General features: G+C 37.7%; 1 protein-coding gene across 2 annotated transcripts in view; it reads left to right on the plus strand.

Annotated features, from left to right (window-relative positions):
- Positions 1 to 256: 256 nt before the first annotated feature.
- The window catches only part of LOC121654862 (actin-binding LIM protein 3-like), a 53,358-nt gene continuing 25,750 nt past the window's right edge, over positions 257 to 27,864 (plus strand). For both annotated transcript variants that reach the window (XM_042009201.1, XM_042009202.1), the window contains exons 1-7: positions 257 to 552; positions 4,575 to 4,739; positions 17,630 to 17,813; positions 19,337 to 19,449; positions 21,410 to 21,536; positions 21,726 to 21,819; positions 22,193 to 22,280. In XM_042009201.1, the coding sequence (XP_041865135.1) occupies positions 534 to 552; positions 4,575 to 4,739; positions 17,630 to 17,813; positions 19,337 to 19,449; positions 21,410 to 21,536; positions 21,726 to 21,819; positions 22,193 to 22,280 (790 nt within the window). In that variant the 5' untranslated portion in view covers positions 257 to 533. The remainder of the gene's footprint in view (positions 553 to 4,574; positions 4,740 to 17,629; positions 17,814 to 19,336; positions 19,450 to 21,409; positions 21,537 to 21,725; positions 21,820 to 22,192; positions 22,281 to 27,864) is intronic.

Genomic DNA, 27,864 nt, shown 5'->3' on the forward strand with positions numbered 1-27,864 from the left:
GCTCCGTCGGTGTGGAGAAGCAGTCCAGCCCAGAAAGGACGCTCTCTGACAGCTCCCTAGTCTGAGAAGCCTTCCACAGAAAGTCACTGCTCAGCATTACGGTCCTGACACCAGAGCGCACGCAGTGCCTACCAACGCGAGGTGCCACAGGAGCGCACCGACTGCATGGCGTGGATGGACGCATGTGCGCCGAAGCAAAAGGAAAACTGCTGATGGTAGTCTGTTGGGAGATATAGAAGCTGGAAGCGTAGGGAAGAGCATTCAACCGTTATTTTCTATTTAATAGTTGCCTCTACGCAGGGTGGAGAGGTGCAGTCTGCCGCCTGACAGTAATCCGCTTGCCTGGAGGAGCAGGGAAAGCCGTCTTCAGACTGAGCCGGAGACAGGGGAGGGAGAGTTTAAATCGGACAGGGACTGAGATAGTTGAAAAGAGCGGGCTGTGATATTTGGAGCTTTTGTCCTGCCGCTGGAAGCTGAGATGAACTCACTCTGAAGGCGACTGTGTGCAGGCTGCTGGGATTCCACTTCGCACCATGAGCGGACAGACAAATGGTAAGCACTGTCAACGAATTAGCGTGGCGGGTGTGTGTGTGTGTGAAAAAAACAGCTTCATTTTGTATAATGACAGCATGCATCCACAGGCTACTTTCCGTTTGTGTAAGGATTGTAAGCACTAACTAAACAATCCTTAGCTTTAGTCTTTTCTGCAAAGCCAAATAATCTGATTCTCTAACAACTCCTCATAAAATTTGTAGAGCAGAGAAGCCTGCTGTCTTTGGTCATCATATATAAAAGTGACTCAAGGTCTCAACTTGGACCCAAATAAACTTGGCCTTTGAGAAATGAGAAACCACTAAATCCCCACACGCAGTTTCTAAAAAGATCAAAGTGGAATTTACATCAGTTTAAGACTTCAAGCTGCTGCCTGCTCCTCCTCGCAGTCTTCCAGCTTTATTCCTCCCACCTGAGGGAGATGTTTAACCTTATAAAGATAAATGGATACAGTTATAACCTTGTCAGTGTGGCAGAGGGCCCTGGCTGAATGGCTGTAACCCTTTGCATCAGAAAAAAAGCTTTGCATTTTGGCCCACTGCTTTGATTCACATTGTGGGGGAGCTTATTGGTTTTTATCCAGGCTGTTAACCCATGAGGTCACAGGTCAGAGTAAATATATGGTGCTGTCAAAGAGTGCAGTATAATTTATCTGTCTGACACTGAAGTAATTTATTAAAGAGCCAAAGGCAAACAAGTATAGAACTAGATTATTTATCTATTTGTCTTCAGTTGTCATGAATTTTTTTTCTTTTTTTTTTGCTTTGTCTTATTGCATTTCTTAGAATAACCAAAAAATATAAGCTCCTTAGGCAGTATGGGAGAAACTTCCTGAGAAGCAGCGCTGTCCAAGTTTATTAGAAATAACAGCTACCAGCATCAAAGAGAAACACTGTATGTCAAATGATACACAGATGGAGATGAAAAAGTTGACAGGCCAACTGTTTGAACTCATTATAAGAAGCTTTTTGTTGTTTACAGGGCTCCGACCTGGAGGGTTGATTACTAGGTTGATGTTTGACATCTTTTTCATCCTTTTTATTTTTATGTATTTGAAAACAACCTAAAGTACACATACTGTACATGGCACACATTTCCACAACTGTCCGTTCCAGAAACTAAAATAGCATTTAAACGTGCTAATGTTAACAAAGACACATACAAAAATAACACATTCCTCCTGCAGCTACTCACAGGTGGCTCAGATCTTTTTGTCTGTTGTTCCAGTCCTCGTTCTGCCATCTGGCTACAGAACCAACGCCAGCTTCTGGGATGCACACAAACACACAGACACATTCTGAGGATACGACATTGTTGTCCCACTTTTACCTTTTTTCCTCTTGTACACATGTAGATATCCACAACTCTCACTCTGTCTCTCGCCTGCTGTCATCAGCTTAACCTGCCAGCATGTTGTGTTTGCTGCGATTGCATAATACTCAGGAATGCAGTCGCATTAACTATAATGTAATTGAATTGAGCATAATACAGTATATTTTTTGCTCAGTGTAATGCAGAGTGTGTTGAGAACTACTAACACTGCCACTGTAAATCAAAATTAAATCAGTCACAGTCAGAAATGTGTTTATGCCTGAGTTCTTTTTGCTGTTGTCCTGCAATGGCACAGACGAAGAAGAACTTGTATGTTTCAGATAACATAAAGTAAGGACTTGCTTCTCTAAGAGGGATTTAACCAGTTTCATAATCGAGGATAAAAGAAGTGTAATCCCAAAACATATCCACAGTGACCTTTTTCTGTCTCTAGTAGCATGTATATCAGAATTACTCAAATATTTCTGGACACACATAAAGGGGCTGCAACCTACTATACATTCATGTTGAAAACATTCAGGACAGCTAATTTCCTAGGAGTGAGCATACCAGCAAGTATAGCTCGTGGTCAGACTGCTATGTTCTGAGAAATTGAAGAAAAACAAACAAAAAAACATGAGCCACATCTCAGACTTTACAGGCCTCAGTTAGTTCACTGATGACGACAACAGGCTACAGTTACAAAAATATGGTGATTTGGGTTTGTTTTGGAGCCACACCACCTGGGCACCTTGACACCGAGTGTTTACCAAAGTACTCAAGTAAAACTTGAGGTAGGGATGGTCGATTAATCAATAAAATTGATAAATCGAATTTTCCATTTCTGGAGATTTATTTTTATGAAAATTGGGATTTTTCCATAGTTAGTTAGCAGCAGACTTAGTCCTCCCTCCACACCAGAACGGTGTTTGTCTGACAGATTTTCAATGAAGTGACCCTTCACTCACGCCTGGGATTTAGCTGTGCGTATAACTGCAGTGAGAAATGCTGCTCTCTATGAGATGCAGAAGTCAACTTAACCCACAAACTCTAGTTAAGAGACAACCTTCATCAAGGGAATTATTTCTGCAGTGGATCCTGTATGATAAGGATCCAGATGGAAAGAGATCACGGATGCATTGTGTTGCATATTTCTATGTAGGGCTGGGCGATATGGCCTAAAAATAAAATCTCCGATTTTTTATAACCAAATCCGATTTCCGATTTTAATCGATTTTTTTTCCTTTTCTTTTACAAAACATAAATAAACTTATTAAAAACATTCATTTGTTTATATAGATGAATGCTAGCAAAAATGAAGCATATAATGTCATAGCTCTTCCACCATATAAACGACTTCATATCTTACATTGAAATATGCGACACAATGCATCCGTGATCTCTTTCCATCTGGATCCTTATCATACAGGATCCACTGCAGAAATAATTCCCCTGATGAAGGTTATCTCTTAACTAGTGTTTGTGGGTTGAGTTGATTTCTGCATCTCATAGCGAGCAGCATTTCTCACTGCAGTTAGACGCACAGCTAAATCCCAGGCGTGAGTGAAGGGTCACTTTACTGAAAATCTGTCAGACAAACACCGTTCTGGTGTGGAGGGAGGGCTAAGTCTGCTGCTAACTAACTATGGAAAAAATCCCGATTTTCAAAAAAATTAATCTCCAGAAATAGAAAATTCGATTTATCGATTTTATCGATTAATCGCCCAGCCCTATTTCTATGTAAGATATGAAGTTGTTTATATGGTGGAAAAGCTATGACATTATATGCTTATTTTTGCTGGCATTGATCTATAAAAAAACAAATAAATGTTTTTAATAAGTTTATTTACGTTTTGAAAAAGAAAAGAAAAAATCGGATTTGGTTATAAATATATATATATTTTATTTTTAGGCCATATCGCCCAGCCCTAACTTGAGGCCATCTGTAAAACAGCGGATGCTTCAAATCAAATCAAATTTATTTGTAAAGCACATTTAAATAAACAACGAAGTAGAACAAACTGCTTAACAATTATCAGAAGCAAAAGATAAACAATAAAGCATTTATAAAAGCAAATACAAGAAAATTAATAATAACAACAAGAATAAGAACACCCAAAGGCTTTAAACAATAAAAGAGTTTTCAATTTGAGGCTATTGCCTAGATCTTTGGCTGAAACTGAGTCATGCAACAGGACCGTGATCCCAAGCACAGCAGCAACTCCTCAAAAGAATGACTAAAAAGAAAAGAACAAAAGTTCTGCAATGATCCAGCCAAACTCAAGATAGCTAGGGCAGCTCTAAATGGAAACAGTTAATTAAAGATTGTACTGCATGAATGCAGCGCGATGTTTGTTGAATGTGTTATTCTGCAATATAAGGTATAAATCTGTAAGAAATTGGCTTTGTGCTTGTCTCTCTTTAAGTCTGTACACTATTCAGCTGCTACCTTTTAAAGAATAGTTAGAAATTGAACTAATCTCCTGTTAAGAATTTAACAGACTTTCCAGGAGATGCTGTTAGTTAGTTAATCACTAAGACTTCTGTGAATTTAAAGCCAGGCATGTATGGGATTATTTGTGTGTATCTGCTCAACTGTTACTATTATCTTTATCATACTTTCATCTGTTGAATCCAGATGAGAAAGACGAAAGGAGCAGCTTGAAAATGACAATTAGTGACATGTTTTTGATCTTCTCCTCTCGCTCCAGTTCAGTATCAGTCAGGTCTCTATGGAGGAAACAACAACAGCAGCTCTCCTCTCTCCAACCGTATGAATTCGTCCATCATGTGTGAGCGCTGTGGGAAGGTTTGTCGAGGGGAGGTGGTGCGTGTGAAGAACACACACTTCCATGTCCACTGCTTCACCTGCCAAGGTAAAAATTAACAATATAATAAATGCCTTTATATTGTCATCAGACATTTACACCTCATCAGTATATACTCACATCTGTTTGTTTTCTGTCTCTCTTGCACTCACAATATTTTGTATCAGTTTATTCTTCAGTTTCAGTGTCTTTCATTGAGTGGGTTACACCAAAATCAATTTGATAATTAAATATTAAATTATGGCCAGTACTCAGACAAGAAGGAACCAGCACAACCAAATCACTAATAGCTTCTGAACTCACACAGATAGAAGCTGAACTGTGACTATACTGGGATTAAAGCTAGGATGTAAGCCAATTACAAACTGTATTACATAAAGGAACAAAAAGGATGCAGTAGTTGGAAAACAGCGCTGTCACCAGAGACCAAAAATGATGTGAGATATCTACAGTGTTCAACTGTAGAAAAACCTGAATATTTTAAACATTAGAGTCACTGCAGGTTATCTAAATATCCCAGCAGCGTAATAATGTAGTTACAGACAGCCGTCTCACACAGAGATGACCAGAGATCTACTAGAGCAGACACGGTGCAAAACACAGCTGGGCTGTCACACGTTTTTAAAAAAATGCGGGAAAAGTGGAAAAGTTCTCACAGGGAAAAGAGTGTGTGTTAAAACACTCCATTCTCCACAGAGGCGAAGTCCATCCGAAGTCCATCTATAGAGGCATTAGGGCTGTCCAAAATAACGCATTATATAGCAGAATAACAGATGTTGAGGAAAGCTATAAGTACCTTGGCATACCACAAGCAAATGCAACCACGAAGAAGCCACAAGGAACGCCCCCACAGCCAAATATCTGCAATGAGTAAGGCAAGTCTTGAGAAGTCAATTCAGTGACAAGAAAAAGATCCGAGCAATTAACAACCATGTCCTGCCAGTGGTCAGATACCCTGCTAGGATAATAAGCTGGCCAAAGAAGGAAGTTTGGACCACAGCAACCAGCTGGACATGGTGTTCATGGACAATCAGCAAAGGAAAGCCGTAGTGATCGATGAAGCCAGCGAGAAACTGGATCAATATCAAGGACTCAAGGAAGAGCTGAAGAAAGCCTGGAAGGTGACTGCAACAGTAATACCCGTGGTCATCAGATCACTGGGGGCCGTGACCTGGAGAAACATCAGACATCTCCATACAGTAGAGTGCAGTCCTAGGAACAGCTAATATATTGTGTAAGACCCTGAAGTTCCCAGTACTACAGTAGAGGACCCGAGCTTGAGATGAACAGCCACCCAGCCTGCCCAGGGGAGATAGGCGGTGGGTGAAGGAAGAGTTTCATATATATTAATATACGTCATTATGTCCATATGTTTAAAACATTATATTTGAAAGACTTTTTTACATGACTGCCTTGCAGTGTCATTGTACATGCACTGTATGTTCATGATGTGTGCATATATGTGAATATTTATGCATATGAATTTCTTTTTATATCTTTCCATGACTGAGCTTCACCAGTGAACAGATGGAACACAACACACTAAAAGAGGTCTAGAGTCAGCAGCTAGCTTTGTAGTGCAGTCAGCAGGATTTCCGCTCGTAGTCAGACTCCAACCAGCTAACCTCCTTTTACAGGCCGAGACCTACTCAGTCCCAAAGCGTGCTGCAAGACAGCACAGCTTTCTCTGTTTGATCTGAAACAAGTATTGCTTCAATGCACTCAGTCACAAAGCACCAAACAGGAGAATAAAACACCATTTTTTACTGCATGCCACATTCTTCAATGGAGTAGAAAAAACTCTTTTGGTTGGATGTTTGAATGAATAATTGATTCTCCAACTGGCTGATTGTTTTATCAGTGAAAGTGCTTATTTTTTCTAAAAACGGAACAAGCTAGATTTAAGTGTTCTGTCTTTGATATTAAAGTATGTATCACTATGGACATGGGTCCTGCAGAGTAAGCTTAATGACATTAAGCTAATGGACTGTTGGCGAAGTACCGTAGATATCAGCTGATGAAACAGACAGGAATCAAATGTCAGTGTTGAGTGCAGAGACATTTTTGTTTTGTTCCTTCTCTACTCATATTCCTCTCTTCTGTTCTCCCACTCTGTCACTTTCTTGATAACATTTTTTGTTTGCTTTGTATGTCAGAGTTATGATGCATCTTTGTTTATTTTTAACAGACATTAAAATCATAATAAGTTATTAGCATGGCTTTTCTGGGCTGAAAAGGGCTTCTTCAGTGAAAATGCAACAGGTTTAAATGTGTTTTGTTAATTTCAAAATTACTTCAAGGACCATAATACTCTTTACTGGTAGAAGTGGTTCAGACTAAAATTAAACTTGATTTGGCTTTAGGACTAAATGTCTACAAATATAATTATCATTAGTAGCCAGAAATTATTTACATCAAAGTACATTACAATACATTATTTTTGCATTTTAAAAACTGTTTATGCTGACAGTAATCAGACAATAATGTTACTTTTGTTAATCCAGCAGCTAAGTATTTAATAAAACGATATATTGGCCTAAATGTACAATCAGTAAATCATTAACATTGTAAAAACAAAACTTTTGTGTAGTTTCTCTTCAATTTGACACAACAGCTGAGACCCATCAGAGCACAGGAATAAGATCATTGTGATGTTTGCCATCAGGAAGTTAGCTGCAGGTTCTTTGGATCTTTTGGATTGTGGTGTGTTGCTTCTATAAATCGGATTTGTTACAGCACATCCTGCGGATGGAATTGGGACCTGGGGAATTTGGAGGTTGGGCCAGTGCCTTGAGCTCTTTAGGCTTGTTCCTTGAGCAGTTCGTTTTTGAAGTGTGGTTGAGGCCTCTGCGCTCTGAGAGTGCTGTTGCCAAAATGATGTTTGTTGGATGTGTCAGAGTAACATCCACATAAATTTAAGGACCCAGCGGAATATTGAATGATAGATTATCAATTTTATTCACTTCAACTGTAGGTTTGAATTTTTTGGCAGACAAACTGCCACATAATCTATTTATACTATTAGGTACAGTGTATGTTACAGTTAATTTAGAATTTAAACTTTTGATTGTGCCACTAAACCATCAGTCCATTACAGCCCCGCTCATTCCAATGAACTGTTATCAGAGGCTAGAGCCTATATAAGTGGCTACTAGACAAGAGGCAGGGTTCACCCTGGACAGGACGTCAATCCATCAGTAGCCATGAAACCTTGCTTTCTTTTTGCACATTAAAATCTAAATAAATAGTTTGTATGCACCGATGCTGGTTTTATTGTCACTGTATGTTTAATATCCCTCTGCTCTCGCAAAATATGGAATATCCTTGTAAATTTGCCCAAACTTTCCTGTTGCCTTTTCTTTATTCATCTATCCATTCATCCCAGTCATGCAAATTAAGAGGAGCAACACCAAAGAAATCCATCCTGTGTTGATGATGCTCATTGAGAAAGGAAGAAAGAAGCAGGACGACAGATGTGAGCTGGATGGATAGATCGATAGCCTCACTGATACCTCCCCTGGGCCTCCCTGTCTCATCCCTTCACTGCGCTGTCTGCCTCCCTTTCACATCATATATGATCCCTTTTCTGCTTCCTCTAATCTGTCCCCTGACTCCCATCTTCCATTTCTTTGCATTCCTCTGTGTCTCATCTCAGCTTTGGGTCTAAAATAATCCTCTCTTCTTTCCCTGAAAATGCATCCATGCAAATTGTCTATGACCTTACAGCATTCTTGTACAAAAACAACAAACACCCCAAAACTCTGATTCTCATTTGGAAATCTTTTACAGTGTTGTGTTTGACAAATTTCACAGGATCATCTAATGATAAACAAATACCCATTTATGTGTTAGATTTACAAGTCCTTCACTTTCTCAATAAAAAAACAAAAAGAAAAACCCAGACTTATATGATTCTTTATACTTTAAGTTTACTATGAGTCTGACCCAGTTTCAGATGTAACAAGTTTGTGTTTCAGACATAAGCATGCCAGGAGGAGGGACTGCGTATTTCATCAGTGTTAGTTTATCAGCCAAGCAGACCGTCATGCATGGCCAAGCTTGTTTTTACAAAAGAGACTTCAAGGACAAACTATGAAGCATAAACTACTGTATCAGCTCTGCTCTGCAGCATTTGCAGAGGGTCAGTGTTCTTGTGCTGCATGTTTGTATGTGTAACTTTGGGCTAAATAACAAAGATGAGGTAGTCAACATGTGTCATTAGTCCTCCAGGAGTTTGTGTGTTTAGCATCTGTTTTCATTATATCCACTCCTCTCAAATATATTTCCCTTTGCCTTTTCCTGTCATTGTCTCAACCCTTTTACTTATGACAGTAAAGAGAGAAAAGAGTCTTGCTGTCTTCCTGCCAAATGTGTTTGCACATCTTTGTCCACATCTGCATCATTTCAGTCTTAAAGGCTCCTTGAAGTGTGACGGAAAAAATGTTGGCGTACTAATGACAAACAAAAGTGATGGAGCAAAGAAAGGGAATGAAACATTTTGAGTAAAAGATTGCTTGTTTCAAATACGTAATTCATGTTTTAACAAAGTACAGAGTAATGGCAGGAGTCTAAAAACTCTGTAAACTTTAAAGTTAATTTATGTCCATAGCTTAATCACTTCAGTAATGCACATCCTGATTCTGTATACTTCTAAGTACCGTTCTACTTTGCCAGGTCCTGAAAAGTCTCTGACTTCACTGAAGTTAATCAGAAGATCCCTCTGTTATCAAGGCATCTTTACGCTTGAGGATGAAACATTAGGCATTTTCAAGACTTACCTGAATAACCAATCTACAAAAGGTATTTGTGTTTACAGTCAGGTTATTTGTACTTTGTTAACAGAGGGTAGCAAGGTTTATTGATTGTCTAGACAGCACAAATATGTAAAATCTGATTACAGAGTAACACTAATGCTTGAATCTAAGCCCCCAAGGGTTGTTAAAAGACCATTAAATGCAAATGTGAAGTTGAATGCACTAAATGACTCACAAATACCTGCTAAAAGTTCAGTATTTAAAAACACATAAGAAATTTTATATATGAAGAAACATAAAGTTCCTTCATTGGCTGTTCATGATGGCATTGCTACCAGTCTTTGTAGCACCACAGTTCATACGGCAGAGTTTAACTGAAAAGTGTCATGGGTGACTTCAGGTGAAAGTTCGTCAAGCGACATAAATTTACTGACAGCAGCCAGGTTGTTATTTATTTTATTTACAATATCATTAAACATAATGAAAAAGAAGGAAAAAAAAAGCAGAAACAAGCCTTTAAAAATCATCACGTAGGACATTAAAGGGAAAAGTGGCCAGTGCTCCAGGACCTTCAGCCACCCATCTGAACACTTAACAGCTCTTCATTAAGAAGCACAGTTAAGTCAATCTAATAAAATTAGAATATTTTATAAGTATTCAAAGTTAATTTTTTAAATATGCAGTTACACAAATTGAAAAGCCTGTCCTCGTCCATATCTCTTGTCCAGGGATCTCAGCTCCGGACCTTGGGCCAGTGTCCTGCAGGTTTTAGATATTTTCCTGCTTAGTCAGCTGTGTAACAGGAAAACACCTAAAAACAACAGGACACTGGCCCAAGATGTCTGAAGTTGGTGATCCCTGCTCGCATCTCTTAAAGTCTCTTGACAGTTGTGTTTATGGATGAACACTGTGGGTCTATTACGATTCTACCAGCACAGATTTTCTTATTACAAGCGTATCTATGATGTTACTGAGCAATGAGTCAAGACATATACTAGATAACTATTGTTAATGTTGTTAGTCATACTAATGTATATACAGTTGTATTTACCAATTTATTTATTTGACTTTTTTACTTGATATTAGAAGTCATACAAATCAGACTCCATTTGTAAGATTTTACTTAAATAAAGAATGAATTCTTGAATAAAATCTCATTTAAATCTGTTAAAACTAAATAAATTTTCTTTTCTCCACTCACTTTTCTTAATATACACCTACTATAAATTGCATGAAGTGAAGCTGCATATTTTTCATTCTTTATTTAGCTTAAAGTGATGCCAGTTGCAATATTTGCTGAGATAAAAGAAAAAACAACAAAAGACTGGCATCCTGCGAAGACTTGCCCTGGGACTCCTGGGATCACCGATGCTGTCATAAACAGAGAGCTGACTCACTGGAGTCTGGCTGCGCTGCACAGTCAGAGATGAAACTGGATTTTCCTCCAGATGGAGGCTTTTTTACTTGCTTTGCTACAGGTTGAAGTGTCTAAGTGAAACATGAGTGATGGTTAGTTAATCGTCTTGATTATCTTGAGGAAAATGATTAGCATGGTTGAAAAAGAAATAGTTCTAAGAAAAAAAAAAGATGTTCTCATGGATTTTTTAGATTTAGTTATTTACTAAGCTGTCTCATAATAGTTTAATGCTGTGTAGAATAACACTAAATCCTTTTGTGCAGGTTTCTGTTTTATCTGAGCTGCCAAGCTGTATTTAGATCCTGGTTGGTGGTGCTTCAGCACTCAGGGAAAAGACTGAAACATTCAGTTTGTGTCAGAGGGAGTCACATGATGCTGAAAAGCCTTTGACTTAGTCGAACATAAAGCTTCAGCAACGTCAGTGAGAAGATTTGTTCCCGACTGTCCATAAAAAACTAAAATGTCATGTGACAGTGAGGGGATAATAAATGGTGGTAAATGGCTATGTTCTCATTTATATTCCAGTGGGATCTCTGCTGCGACATTTTCTTCTTCTATTACAATCACTCTGTAAATGCATCCACTGAAAACTTCAGTCAAATGGAATTATTTCGACTGTATACTGTTATATATACAACATTAAATAGATAGGACTTCCTGTAACGATACACTGACAGCAAAATAGAATCCGCAGCCACGATAGCTAGCATTTCTGTAAAGCTGTATCTCTGCGTTTTCAACATGCTGATATGTTCACTGAAGAAGGGTTGTGTCTCTACTAGAACACAGTGCCATGGTCAGTGTTTTGGGTTCAGTGTTTATTCAGGGTTTGCCTCATTTTCTTGTCCTGTGTTCTCTGATGGTCACTTCCTGTTTCATTTCTAAAAGCTATTCCTTTTGTAATTACAGTTAGGTTCCCTTCATCTTTGTTAGAACTGGTTTCTGTTCTTGACTGTCACAACTTTGTGTTTAGTCATTAGTTGCTTTATGACAAAAAGTCCATGGTTTCCTTTGCCCTTGTCCCGCACTTGGGTCTTACTCCTCATTTCGACTATGGATTGTGACCTAGATGTTTTTCTGAAAAGCTCATTTATTATATTAAAGCAGTGTAGTATGCAGTCTACCTCAAAGATTTTGAGGGTGCACTTCTTTTTATGGCTTTTTAGTAATGACTTGTCCTGCAGTATATAATAAAAATGTAAAAAAAAAAATATAATACTGTATATTATGCACTCAAATGACTTGGATGAAAATTTGTTTTAGCACATGAGTTGAGTGTGGTATATGATTGTATAAAACAAAGTAACTATCATTTGATATGTCTAAAAGTGTAATTAATGTCTTTGGATCCCAACAAAAATAGTTTTATACATAAACTATAAATAATAACTAATCCTGGTGAACCCATACAACTGTTGGATAAAGTAAAATAGCTGGGCTTAGTCTTGACAGTCACCCATCATGAGGAGATCATACTGATATGGTTGCTGCAAAGCTTGATTGGTTAATTTTAGGAAAACCTTTGACAATTAATAACTGGTTTTAAATTCACCACAGGGGTTTGCACAGAGAGAGAAATGTTGAGTTTTTTCATCATCAGATTTGCTGCTCTGAGAAAACTTTTTGTTGTAATCTGGTGCTATGTGAAACAAACAGAATTTAACTAAGCTTGATTTAGCTGGGCTTTTCTTTTTCTTTTTTTTTTTAAATTAGAGATAACACAGGAAAAATGAGTCACTTGAGGGAGGCTCTTGCAAAATTTTAAATGCACTATGAAAAACTGAGAAAAAATTCTTAAAGTGTTTGATTTTCAGACTCCTCAGTGCCTTCTAACCCAGTATTTGTTGTACTCTGATTACATTTAAAAAAGCACTTTGTTATGAATAATTGTTTTGATAGGCAGGACAACAGAATTTGTTGTTTTATCGACAATGGTCCAATGGCAGTGCTAGCAAATGGTAGCAATGCCATTGGACCAGGAAGGTGAGCCCATGGATGGCAGCTGATGAAAAGTCTGGGGTTCATCATGTGTGGTTTTATTATATGGTTAATGACTGTTTATGACTGTCTGTAGAAACCTTTACTGTAATTTATCTGATGATTGTTGACATATTTCAGCTTTAATGGACAGTGACCAGCTAAGACAGCATGGGACCTTAAACAAAGTTAGACAATACTAAAATAAAATGTTATAAACCTTTATTCAGCTGTTTTTATTTTCACATTGTCAGCCTTTGGAAAATAAAACACTTGTAATAGAATTTTGATCAATGATGCAGTTTTCATGGCAGTTTTTGGCCTGTCATCTGAAATCCAAATAAACCCAAGGTCCCTCCACAGGGACCAAGTCTTAACAGCCCCCCCTCCTTCCTGTTTTCATCCACATCTTAACAGCTTTCCATTTAGACAGTAATGAATATGTGAACGCTATCAGCAGGGTGAGAAATGATGAGATGGACTTAATCACAATCCTTAAGTGTGTGTTTGGGCCTAGTGGACAGGAGGAGGTCTGTCTGTCTGTCTGTCTGTCTGTCTGTATGAGTGTTTGTGTGTGTGTAGGTTTGTAAATCAGTTCCAGGAAAGCCTCACATCAACATACTCTATTTTTTAATCCCACTGATATAATAAACTTGTTGGGCACATGTCACATGTATGTTTTGTTGATGTACAGCAGAGTTCAGAGAATGAGTGCTTGTTGCAGTAGCTGTAACTCTTTTTACAGCTGGCAGGCAAATAAAGGTCAGACTGGCATTTCAGAGTTGTACAACAGCAGCTTTGCCACATTAGATACTAAGAAAAACACAAATTCACATTTCAGTATTTCTTTGTTTGAGATGTTGTCCTAGTTTCTGTTTACTTTTAGAAAAACTTTACTTTTACATCTTCAGACTTACCACAGAGAGTCAGTAAGGATAAATTATTAATAATGTTTAGTTTTAGATCTATTATGCAAGGAATCCGCCTTCCTATATCCTCCGAACAATTACTTAAAACTGTTGTTCGATTAAGGTTTGTCAGTAAGGATGATTGTGCTTTTTCATTCATTGTTGCTAAGCTTTAGGAGATTTTCCACTGTCAATTAAATGTGCCCCATCCACTGAAACATTTAAGACGATATGTGCTTTGAATAGCCATCAACTTCCTAAGTATTTTATGTATTTTAATATTAATTTTATTTCCTTTAACAAATCTTATTTAATTACTGTTTTAACTTTCAGTGTGACATAGTTTTAATCACCATGTTGTGTCAGTTTTGATGATGTTTTGCCTTAATGTTGTGTAAAGCAGTGTAGTCAGCTCTATCTGTTTTCAACGTGCTTCATAAATGGATTTGATCTGATTTGGCCCAACTACAATGCCGTTGGTGTATAACACTAGCCAAGCTTACACATGTAATCTGCAAACAACAGACCCCAGCACAGGTGATGATAAAGTTTTATACACAGCAAAGCCTGTCTGTTCAAAAAGGATTTTGAGGAGGTCAAGTCCAAGATGATTCCTCACACCTTAATACAGAAAGGGAGCATGTGCATGACTGCAGGCATCCAGATGTGTTTTCCCTTCTCTTAACTACCACTGGGGTTATTAATAAGAAGTGCTCTACAACTGTATCTGTGCAGATCAGATTTGGACCACTGCTGCCAGAAATGTCACCTTAAAATCTAGAAACCTCTACACAAACAGCTTTTGGTTGAAGCAGTGTGATGGTGGGGGATATCCTTAGGTGAGATGTGTGTGCCAGAGTGGCAAACACAACAATAATGGCTGATTTCAACAAATGCTGGTTAAAGAAGGTCGCCATCTCACAGCTGTGCATAGCCAAGCTGGTGACCATAAGGAGGAGGTGCCAGGCTGTTGTGGCTGTGAATGGTTCTTTCACATGCTACTGAGGGATTTGAGAGTTTGTTAAATGTCCTGTTTTGTTAAACTCAAAACAAGAGCCATCAGCAATACAGGCTATTTGTTTTTGGCAGAAAAAAATGAGAAGTTTTTTTAACTGTAAAACTCACAAACTCTCTTCTGCTCATCTCACAAATACATTTTTCTTACAAATGTGGCACCATTTAAAAAGAAATAAACAGGCTTTCCAACAGTGTGAGATTTATTCCCAAGAAGCATTGTTACAACAAAAATAACTGAAATACTCTACAAAACAAATGTCCTTACTTTTTGTGCAAACAATACTTTTTTTTTTTTTGCTTACTGTTATTCTTTTTATTCCTTAAACATTTTAATAACATTTTATTTTAAATGCACTTTTCAAATAAAATGGTGTCACTGTGAAGCTATGCAACAGACTAGACTCATTCGAACTGAACAATAGTTAAGAAACTTGTTGCTATATAAAGGGAAACATTCTCTATATTATTTAACAAAAGGAAAACTTAGAGACAAGGACAAATACAAATGCAGATTAATCATGTATTTCTTCTAAAATAAGTCCCCCTCTCTTGGCACAGTCATTGTGCAAGGTTGTTGCTGTGGGCAGGAATGACCTTCTGTTCTGGTCCTCATAGCAGTAGAGCTGAAAAGCCTCTGAAGACACATCTTTTTTTGATCATGTATGTTGTGTTGAGGGTTTGTGATGTTGTCCATTTTGCTGAGCAGCTTTTGCAGCATTCCTCTTTTCAACAACAAGCTCAGCGCTGGTGGCTTCAGAGCAGTCTCCAGCAGACTGCCAGCCTTCTTCATCTATTTCTGTAGCTCCTTTGAGTCTCTGATGCTGCTGCCTCGATGACTGCAGAGAAAAATGAACTCTCCACTGCAGACTGATAGAATTTAAGCAACATCATGCTACAAACAATATCGGTAATGATGCTGTTTTTTATAATTATTGGACTCTTGGCAAGAAGCAACCTGTAATGGACAGAGGGCACACTGTAACTGTGGCAGGCTGGTACAAAATATGGACTGAATACATAAAGTATTAGTGTCCAGAATTGGTCCTCGAGGTTGGTTTTCTGCAGGTTTTGGATGTTTTCTGCTGCTGCACACCCAAATCAGACTGAACATGCCTGGGCAGAACTTTACAGCAAACTGTTGTAATGGACTAATTCAAATTTATTTTGAGTCAGGTGTGTTGGATCAGGGAGACATCTAAAACCTGCAGGATTGTGGCACTCAAGGACCAGAGCTGGACACCCCTGATATACACCATGTAAATGCCTGAATGGGAGCATGGTTAATATACACTTTAATTAAAGTCGTTTTAACTTTTCCTCTTGAAAATAACAATTTCATGTACTGGCTGTGGGCTTGTATCAAGTATTGTTATTTTCCTCTCACATAGCTTCCTCAGCTTGACTCAACAGTGTCAGTCTCGGTCTCTCACTCTCTGTTTGAGCCTCTTAACACTCTGGCCTGGATCAGCTCAGATCTATTCACCCTGCTGTGTTTAGATCCATTAGCTTAATTACAGAACAGACACTCAATTCACTGTCAAATATCTTGATCCGTTGGCTGCCTTTCAGATGTCTAACCTACATTTTCATTCTGGTTGTATCATTGTGCTACTCATCATACTGCAGCATTTACCTCTATTCACCATGCCTGTACACTCCTGATTATGTCTCAGTGACAGATACATGTGAAGCTGACTTGTGTAAAGCTATATAGGCAAAACATAATAATTTTATTTTTTATTTTTAGGACAGTTGTCATGATCTGTTCAGAACAGTGCATAATGTTTACTGTAAAATGCAGCTTACTGAAGGTGAAGAGAGGGTAAGCTCCCTCCAACTGGAGCAAATCTTGGTTCAGCTCCTTTTAAACCACTTTACCAACCACCTCCTCACACTGTTGGCACAACTGGACCAGAAACAATCATTTGGCTGAAGGACTTTGCATTTGCTTAATAAAAGTCGTACATCACGCTGTCAGGACATATAGTAAACACAAAGTGTGCACTTTTTTCTTGGGCTGTGTCACACAGCACTGTCTGCAATAATGCATATAAAGGTGTCACATTTTCATAAACACAAACTAGCCGTTATCACTATTTATTAAAATGTTTTTTTTTTCTTTTATACAAAACTAACATTTTCGTGTAAAAAAGCTGAGTAAACTTTAAAGCTTATGCGAGTAAAGTGAGGAGCTTATAAGGACATTTCAGTTTTAATGCCATGTTATTTATGTGTGAACACAGTTTACAGATAGGTTGTTCCAGGTTTTATGTAAATTCTGGCTCATACCATCATGCTGAACAGCTCACCCTTTGTTTTGGTGTCATCATGACACTGCAGAATAAATGAAAGACTGGATCTAACAATCGGAAGTGATGAAATCTTTCTTTTTTTCACTTTAAAGGCATTCATATGACCAGACAAGCATGACATATTGTGCAGTTTGAGACTGGACAATAACTGCTTTAATCCCCAAACCCAGATTATAGTATTAACCCTTTAGAGGTCAGAAGACAGCAGATTGTAGGAAACACCCCCACAAATGGAGCTCACTCTCTCACACAATCAGACACACATACACACAACACTGACCGTAATTACTGTCACTCTAGCTGCCCTTAAACCAGCAGGCGAAATCTTTAGGTGAGTGGATTAACTCTAGTGTTTGTGTCAAACAATGCTAAAAACAGATTTAGTCACAGCATTTGCCATATAAACACTGATCTAACAATACGTTAAAGGTGTGATAATGTAATAATGTCCTAAATAACAAGTTTCTGTAAAGACTTAGAAACAATTACTGTCTGCTTGTATTTCTGAGAAACATTGTAAGCTGGAAGCTTTGTTTTTCTCTCCTCTGCTCAGTGTGCGGCTGTGATCTGGTGCACTCGGGTTTCTTCCACCATTCTGGTGAGTACATCTGTACAGAGGACTACCAGCGGCTCTACGGGACCCAGTGCGACAGCTGTGACCAGTACATAACTGGAGAGGTGGTGTCTGCCCTGGGGAGGACGTATCACCCGCATTGTTTTGTCTGCAGCATCTGCAGGTAAGAGAAGAGTGTTCATATAATTTTAGATTAACATGTTTTACAGAAGTTAATTAGCTGGAAAAATAAATTTTTACCATCTTAATCAAATTATATCTGCTTTTTTAAGAAATTTTTTAAAGAAAAATGTGAAAATGCCTTTTAAGGGCAGTAATTCAGTGGATTGAAAAAATGTTTTTTTGCTCATGCTCCCAGCACTTATTCATCTGTGGCCATAAAAATTCATACAACAAATTAGATTTTCAATGAGCCCCGTGCAATGGATTAATGCCTTTGCAAGTCTGTCTAGACATAGTTCATTTTATAATTAAAATGCAGTATGTTGCATATGTACTACAGGCCAGTAAATTCTGGTGTTTGTAATTTCCCCCTTAGTGACAGCACAGATCATCTGCACATTAGTAAATGATGTGACTTCTGCAGGATTTCAACAGTGCTAAGTCTTCATTCAAATGCTTGCAGCCAATCACAATTAAACTCATTAAGAGTGACAAATTTACTAAATAATTTATCACAAAGAGAATTACTGACCACAGAAATTAAAGGAAGAAAAACATAAGAGACAGCAAGCACACTTGCAAACACAAAGACACATCAAAGTGAAGAAAAAGAAACAGCAAAGCTAGCATCCTTATTTTTATCTCTGAGCTGAATGAGCTGGTATTGTTTGGGTGCATAAAAGCAGCAACACATGTGCTAAAGAGTACCAGTTGCTTTTTCCATAAAAAGTGCTTTATAAATAAAATCTGATTTGATTTGAAAAGCAGAAAATTGATGAGAAACCTTCTTTGTAGGTAAGAACCAATGGATTTAGAGAAATACCCTATTTATGTTTTAGTTTGATCATGATTAGGGCTCCTCACTAACTGAGCCAATAATAAAATATTAGTTGTTATCACTGCAGACAACTGATTGGTCAGAGAGTATTATCACGTGTTGCTCCCACAACTTCTCTGCCACATTGCTGAACTCCAGCATCATCCCTTGATCTCTGAAGAGAGAAGATGTCAGCAAATCAGTGGCTACAAATTACAAACCGAAATGCATGTTTTATAAATTAAGAGCACATATTTCCTCTTTATTTCTTTTTATATTTTTTCTTCTTTTTTTCTATTATTCAACTGAAACTGTAAGCTTTGTAGTATGCAACTGTCTGCTTACTTATGTCTAAATGTTCTGTAATTGGGGGCTTGTGCGAAGGCATCCTCCTTAGCAATTTTACATGGTGTTGCTATGACAATCCATGTATGCTCTGCGCGGTAGGAAATAAACAACAGAGAAGCAGTGTGTCCTAACAGTGAACAGAGTGGAACTACTGTCTGCCAATTTACAGTGAAGAGAGATGCTACATGGACTTCTTTGTCTTAATTCTCCATCTCAGATGGTGCGATAATGCACTATCTTGTCTGTTTGGTATCACTGAAGTTATTTTGTGTGTGTGTGTGTGTGTGTGTGTGTGTGTGTGTGTGTGTGTGTGTGTGTGTGTGTGTGTGTGTGTGTGTGTGTGTGTGTGTGTGTTCTAGGAGTCCATTCCCAATTGGAGACAGAGTGACCTTCTGTGGGAAAAAATGTGTATGTCAGCAGTGCTCACACTCTCTGAACAGCGACAAACCCGTCAAGGTCCATGGACCAAGTTGTAAGATCAAACACACACACACACTAATATGTGTGCACATATGCATACCACACCATGTGTTTGTGTGACACATAACATATTGTAAACTTGGCACAGATGACATGGGAGATTATGACAAACAGGGCAGGCATCGTGAGACAAAGCGTTCAGTGGGCTGTCAGCTCTATGTTTGAGGAACTACATTAAATTATTTAATAAAACCTGCTTTATACTTGATTCTAAAGTATTTAGCAGCCACATTGATAGTCTTGAACAATTTTTTGTCTTCTCCAAAAAATTGAAGCCTAAAACTCCACTAGAAATTTCTGTAGCACCACTGTAGGACACCAAATCACAGCCCACCAACGGCAATACACACAAACATCTTTGCATTGTGAAGAGCCCAGAAAACCACAGACAGCAGCTTCTGTACCTTGTGGAGTGACGTATGGTAATACTACAAGACCTAATAATAATAAGACTGCATATTTAATAATATGATATATGTGATGTACAAATATACAAAAAAGAAGAGAATTAAAATATGTTTGCTTTTCTTTGTACTTTTTCTTATTTATATTTTTCAAATCTCTGAATGGGGCAAATGTGTGAAATACATACATGTGCACCATAACTTACGTTGTGTAATACAGTGTCATATTCTATAAATGAGCAGATAACCTTTGAAATGGCTGCATATTCTCAAGACTTTGGTGTGAAATTTGCAAAAACTTTTTGACCAATGTGTTTGTTATTCTGATATAACACTAAGTTGGCTTAATGAGGCTTCATCTGTGAGGCATAGCCAGTAACTGTGAGGTGTTTTAATCTGTTGAATAACAATGATGAACACATTCCTGTTGTAATATGTTATTTTTGACCTTAATACAGGTCACTAAAGCAAATATCTAGAGTATATGAGCATGTTCCACTAGTTTTAATGTAAAAATCAACCAATACCCAAAGCAGATGGAGGAATGATCATGTTCATATTCTTTTTATGAATAAAAACCTGATTATCAGCAACTTTTTACCAACAGCGCCAAGCTTACAAACACTACACAGAAAAACAGAGCTTTAAGTCCATAAAATCACTGAAATGACCAAGATCAACCATTCTGTAGGCTGTTTTTCAAGACTCTAATTTCTTTTATATTTTCTATGTTCTTGACCCCATAACCATCTATTTTAACACTAACATGGTTATCTTTTCATCTATTGTAAAAACTGTAGTAATTTTAGACAAAAGTTCACCAGAGGCATCTCCATTAAATCTAATGCAAATAGATTAACACACATATAGTACTTTTGACAGAGGGACAGCATATTGGAAATCAAAATTAGGTACCCATGTACTTTGTAATAAAGAAACATACTACCATTGAAACATGTTTGACTTATTAATGGGATTTTAGTGATTTTTGACGGAACTGTGGATTTATAGCACATATGAATTAGATTTATCAACCGTTGCTAGTCAGCATTAAGAAAAATGACCTCATTGGTGTTATGCTTTGTCCTAATATAGATTAGTGCAACAACAATAAGCTGCTGCATCATATTCTGTTTTTAAAATAGACATGACTTTATCTCACCTATAATATGATTTGAAATTACTCACATCTTTGTGATTCATCTATCAAGTGAAGACTGTTCTCCTACAGGAATTGTAGTGTCCAAAAACAGCCACATTACCTGCAGCTACAAGCCTTCTAAAACACACACACACACACATACACAGAAGGTGGTCTGCCATCTCAGTCTTGCAGCCTGAATCTGGTAGCTCCATCTGGCAGAGACAGTTTCACCATCTCAACAAGAGAGGGGGATGAGGAAAAGAGGAGAGAAAGGAAAGAAATGACCAGAGAAGCAACAGATGTAGAGGGAGGCTGATAAAAGTTAAAATGCTAAAAAATGTTTCCAGCATAATTGGCTGCTCTCTCATTGCTGCCCTCCCTGCCCCTCCTCTCCTGTCCTTCAGACTGTGCCGGCTGTGGTGAAGAGATCAAACAAGGTCAGTCTCTGTTGGCCCTGGAGAGGCAGTGGCATGTCAGTTGTTTTAAATGCCAGACGTGCAGCTGTGTGCTCACTGGAGAATACATCAGCAAGTAGGTGGCTTGATCCTCCACATGTGTATTGCAGTTGTTGTCACCAAACATGACACGTTTTTCCTCGATAAATCAGCATTCTCCTTTCTGAAAAGCCGCTGTTGCATGAATTTAAATTTTAAATGTGGAAATAACAGGCTGAAAGTTGCAGAAACCCATGATGTAAAAACAGTTTTCTCCTGTTGGCAGAGATGGGGTACCTTACTGTGAGACTGACTACCACAGTCAGTTTGGGATCAGGTGTGAGAGCTGTAACAGGTACATCAGCGGCAGAGTACTAGAGGTGAGAGCATTTTTTTCCTTAATTGTGGATATGTGTTAAAATGTGTAAATGCATAAGACAGATGGGAACAACAATGGGAATGTGTATGATTCTTATCTGTGTGTGTGTTTGAGAGAGAGTCTTTAAAAAGCTGTGAAAAAGTGCATCTGTCCTTGAAATGACTAAAGTGTTTTTTAGTCACAACTCTTCTACCCCATTCATTCTTTTTTTCTAACCCTTATCGCAGCTCTCTCCATTCATCACTCTTGTTGTTTTCTTATCAATCGCCACTCTGTTCTAATTTTCTCATTTGTGTCACCTCCTTTTTGCTTCCTCTTGCCTAAGTTCTTTCCTTTCCTTTCTCTCCCTTTTTCTCTCCTTATTTCTCCTTCAGGCTGGAGGGAAGCACTACCACCCCAGCTGTGCCAGGTGTACCCGCTGTCACATGATGTTCCTGGAAGGAGAGGAAATGTACCTTACAGGTAAAACAGTTCAAACTGTTTTACTTATTGTTGCAATAACATGTAGTAACCTGATAAAAATGTGAAATTGTGCTGTATTATGACCAAAATAAATGCCATAAAATGATTTCAGTTGTAAAATATGTTTAAAGAAATACAGAGCTGCTTCTCCGTTTGTACAGTTAACAGGCATAAAAATAGACTTGGAGCAGCTATTAGATAAGCTGTACCCTGCAAGGATCCAGATGGCCTGTATCTTATTCTGCATCTGTAGAACTGTGTTAGTGTGTACTTGCATTTCTCAAGATGTGGGGACATAAATCTGTTTGCACAATCATATTGTGGGGACCTGCCTCCCTTCACGCTGTGTTTTTAATATAGTGGATAGTTCTTTGACATTCTTTGCTGTATTTCATGCACTGCTCTCTTGAGATCTTTCCTCCTATGTTTTACTTTATTGAAGTAAAGGGATTGTAAGGGATCAAGGCTAGCATTCACCTCTGGAGGTAGTGCAGTTTGGATTTTTTAGCTGTTTACAGCACCCTGTTGCAGAAGCCATTACCTTGTCTCCATCAGCTCTGATCTTCTTTTCATGAAATTTTGCAACCTATTTTCTTTGAAATTAGAATTACTGACTGAAGTGACAATGTTTTAATTTTACACATTCACAGGACTTGTTTCCAAACTACATTGCATTTTATTTCAGGTCTATGTGGAAATTGATTTGCAAACTTCTCATGCAGAATTATGTAAGAGCCCAAAATTTAACATATTATTGCATTCATTTTTATTGAAGACTATATTTTGTAGTTTAAGCTTTGGAAGTGAGAACAGGGAGGTGAAATGTGACAACTAGAGTTAGAGACTTAAGGTGAGTTAGGTTTTCTTAAGGAGTTAAGTTTAAATATTAGCCGGGATCATGAATTATGTATGGTTGACTGGATGCAAAGAGAAGGCAAGCCAGAAAGGTTAGATGTGGTGACCTGTTAAGAGACTGCTTTTAACAAAGTACAATTAAAAAGGTTATTGATTTTACATATAACACTTGGAACCGGAATGAATGGTAAAGACACAGAAATGCATATATACACTCTCCACCATCTGACACACTGAAAGGCTGAAGTCAATTACCTTTTATCCTTCAACTCTGAGGTTGGGTCCATTACTCTGCGCTGTCACTGACATAATTATTCTGAATGAAACCAGCTCTATCAGGGATTTAAATTGAATCATCCTGGAACTTTTGCTTTAGTAATTAGATAATAGTAATTTATGTTAGCTAATGAGCAGAATAGATATCGTCAGCTCGAAGGATATAATGATACTTGAAGATCTTCTTCACAGTAGGGGCAAAATTTGCATTTGTATGTTCTTTTGAAAAACAAACGTCCTACATGTTGCAACCACAATCAGCTGTTTTACACTAATAGTTCTTCAGATGAGGAACTGATTATTGATTTACCCATGGAACATTTTTATATATCTTTATCAGTGAAAAATTGGGATCAAATGGAATCACTGAGGGCAGAAGTAAAAAGTGATGTAAAAATCTTTATGCATTTGTTCAACAACATGTCTCCCACACTAACAATCAACTCTAAGATTGTATTATTTAACCTTGACATTAATATTGACTGTAATCTATGTGTGTTATGCTGTAAAAATAATAATATACAACAGGAACATTTTGCATGTACATCCAGTTTGAAAATGCTATCAGATATTTTACAGCTGCATTTATTTAAGGACACGATATTAATGCAAATAGCTGCACATGGAAGTACTGTAGCTGATAAGAGGAAACCTAAAAATAAAAGAACTTCACATTCAAACTCTGATAGCTTTTCTAGATAAACTGGATTCTCAAAAGGGATTCAGATAATTCCACTAAAGTTAATATAAGAAGAAATGTATGTAGGAAATTTAGTCTGTCTCAGATAACTCAGTCTGTAAGGGTTGAGATGAAATGTGGAGCTACTGTACCGTAACATGTGGCTGACACATGAGTCACCACACAGGTTGACACCTCCTGTTTTACCTCATTGGCATTCTGCTGCTCTCCCTCTCAGAGCCACCAGTAAAACTTACCATTTGCATTTTGGACTTGAAGTGTGTGTGTTGATGAGAAAGTGAAAATGTGGTTTTGATCTATACCTGTAAATGCACCCATCATTTTCTGTGCATCTAGTTTAATGCATGTAGTCACATTTGTGTAGCTACGTTTAAATGCAGGTGTGTTTGCAGATGTGTTTGTGGTTATATGTATGTGTGTGCTGAGCTCCTGTGAGCTGCCCCAAGGTTACATTCACTCCTTTTGATGACTTCAGACATGTAGAAAGGTTGAGCAATCACCCTCATGAGATGCACTCAATTAGGACACACACACATGCACACTAACAATTGCACACACAACTCGTGCACACACATCCTTGCAATCAATCTCATGATGCGTGGCTGGAATAAGAAATGGTGTGCATGTGTGTAGACGTTTAATTCCGTGTGCATTTGGTGGAGATGAATTACTATTTTATTTACTGATTATGGATGTTTTATCTCAACATTCATTCATAAAACAGATGGAACGAATGAAAAAAATGTCAGTACACTGAAATTATATTTTGGAAAAATCAGCTAAATCTTAAGCTTCTGTAGCTGCCTGGTTGAAAAAATCAGTGCACATAAGAAACATCTTTTTAAACTAAGTTATGCCATAACACAAGTTTCATTTACGTGACTGATAGAATGAAATATCAGCTGTTTCTAAAGGAGAAATATAACCAATAGTCATCAATATGAAGAAGTAACAACACAACCAAGGCAACTTGTTTTGTGTTCTTCCTCACACTGATCACCACTCCATTTATTACTGCGACGTCTGAAAACCTATGGCAGGTTTGCTCAGGTTTTACATTCATTCTAGATCTCATGTCCTTTCCCTTTATTTTCTGATACTGATGTTTATTTTGTGGAAGTAGGTGATGTGGAAGAATAGTTTGTGACGGCATTTTGTAGTTTATTGTCTTTGATAACATTCTGTAGTTTTGTAAAGCCATCATACGGTTGACAACTTCTCCTCTCCTCTCAGTGCCATACTGTTGTTTCTTCTTTTGGTGTCGTTGGTGTCTTCATGGTCATTTCTGTGATATGATGTCTTTATGATGGTTTATTACAAGAAGGGAGATCTTAAACAGATATGTGTCTCTGTGAGGTCTCTGGCCAAATTTTGAGAATCCCCAAACCACATGTGTGTGGCATCCTTATATACCTTTAAGACAAAGACATTTCTTAGTCCTAAGTTGACCAAACATGTGAAAACACATATGTTTACATATAGGAGGTTGGGGTGCTGACGTCCAGTCTCTAGGTCACCTAGGAGACTAAGAACCTTATATGGTAATACCTCTGGCAGCCTGTCTATACATGGAGTCTAAAATTCACTACTCTTTGCACTCTGCTTAAGCTGCAACGACATATAATCCCAATCTATGTACTTTTAATCAGTTCTAATTATGAAATGCTGAGAATAAGATACTTCAATACCTTTCCAGCATATAGCATGAAACATTTTATTTAAGTCCATATATTACTAATAGTGGCTTCACCATTGTTTGCTCAGTTTGTCTGTTCCTGCAGATTGAAATCCATTCACTGTGCTTATTTCTTGATCAGACACATGAGCAGTAGTTGGTCTACAAACTGTACAAAATATATTGAGATGTCATGTATGATATAACTTTCATATTAAGTTCTGATTATTTACAGTTTTATTAATCTAAAGAGGGTAAATTTGATCATGATGTTGCTGTGTGTAGACTGACTTCTGCACACAAGTTACTTTAAATCTTTTTTGACAAATAACATGTCCTAAAAAACCAAGCACATCTTAAAAGTAACCAGTTAATTTATTGCTTCTAATAATGCTATTATTAAAGTAAGCTGAAATATTCAGTGCTCAGAATTTTCTTCTCCAGATTAATCAGCTAAATATACGCCATTAAAATCTATATTTATCCACCAAAATAATCAGCGGGCTTGATTTGATAACACTTATAGTTGCAGAGTTTGACTCAACAAGAAGAAGATGATTTCTGCAAGCTGTGTTGTTCTTTTGGCCACAGATGACTGATCAGTAGTGCCAAAAAGGATATTTTTGTCAGTCAAAATCAAATACAAGTATCTAAAGGGAACACTCCCACATCTATGTAGTAACGTAGGCTTAACAGTCTCTCTTGTTTTACTCAGTGAAGGGAAGCTGACATACTTGTACAGATCTAAGTGACAGCATTAGCCATAAGTTCATGTCCTTGGAAAAATTATCCAGCAAACAGATAAAAAAATATGTTATTTTATATAGTCATTGTCAAAAGTGTTTCAGATAAAGTAAAAACAAAAGAAAAAGGGTCTTTTATCTGTGACAATACACAGTATCTGTGTGTAGAAAAACATAGAAAGGTCATGTTTCTATAGGAAATGTTTGACTAACTTCAGGCACAAAATAATATTCCAGTAAGTCTGTGACTGAATTCCTGTTCTTTGCAAAATGTTATTTCTCCTCATCCAGGAGTTAAAGGATCTCAAGGCCGCACATCTGTTTGCCAGTGGAGTTGAGGAGAGTGGGTGGAACGGGGGTGCAGTGAATCACCACGCATGCTTTCTGTCTACAGTATTGATTTTGTGTGCGGGTTTGTGAGAGACTGTGTCTGCTTGCTGACTATACTTGGCATCTGGGGTTGTTTGTGCCTATGTGTGGGTGTGTGTGTGCATGTGTGTGCATGTCTGTGCAGGTCAGATTGATGGTGTTGATGGTGGTTGTATATTAGAGTCATGATCATCTAACCGAGTCCATTCTGCTGGCCTGAATGGCTCCAAGGTCCAAGGAAATGATACATTTGCATGCGAGTGTGTGTGTGAATGTGTATGTACTGAGTGGATATATTAATGTCATCATCACTATCAGATCTACATGGGTATAACATCCTGGCATTAGTACTTTATTGTTTTGAATAAGATCTAATAGCCTTGGTTCATTTCCTCTTTCTTCTGTTATCTGCAGGTCATCCTCTGCTTTTTGTTTCTCTGCCTCACTCGTTCCTCTCAGGCAACCTTATTCATCTTTTCTGTCAGATGCTATTCTCCTAATGTTCACATTTTTTTCTGTTAATTTCCATTTAAATAAAGAAAAACAATTTTGCAATCTCAGGTACAGGTTTGCTAAATAAGTAAGAATACCGACACGCTTTATTGTGTACCACAATATTTCAATACTTTACTTTCTGACTTTTTTGCCATCATCTTTGTTCCTCTCTGTTCCTTTCTTGGGCTTTTGAACTGATAAAGGGGTGCTACCATTAAAGCTGAATTTCCTTATTGAGTAATTTAGCCAAGTATTCAATGCTTGCACTGTGGAAAATCATGTAAAAACAATACTAAGCTCTGTATTTAGGTCAATAATCCACTCAGTGCAAAAATGGCGTGTTTCTCTGTTTAAGGTAAAAACATCAACAGTTTGCTTATGGCAGCTCCGCTGTGGATGAAATCTCCAAGAAATGTTTTGCAGTCCCCAGCTCATGCTGTTGCCTTCAATATGCTTCATCTGGGGTAGCTA

This window comes from Melanotaenia boesemani, chromosome 15 (genome assembly GCF_017639745.1).
Source record: "Melanotaenia boesemani isolate fMelBoe1 chromosome 15, fMelBoe1.pri, whole genome shotgun sequence".
Classification (NCBI taxonomy): Eukaryota; Metazoa; Chordata; class Actinopteri; order Atheriniformes; family Melanotaeniidae; genus Melanotaenia; species Melanotaenia boesemani.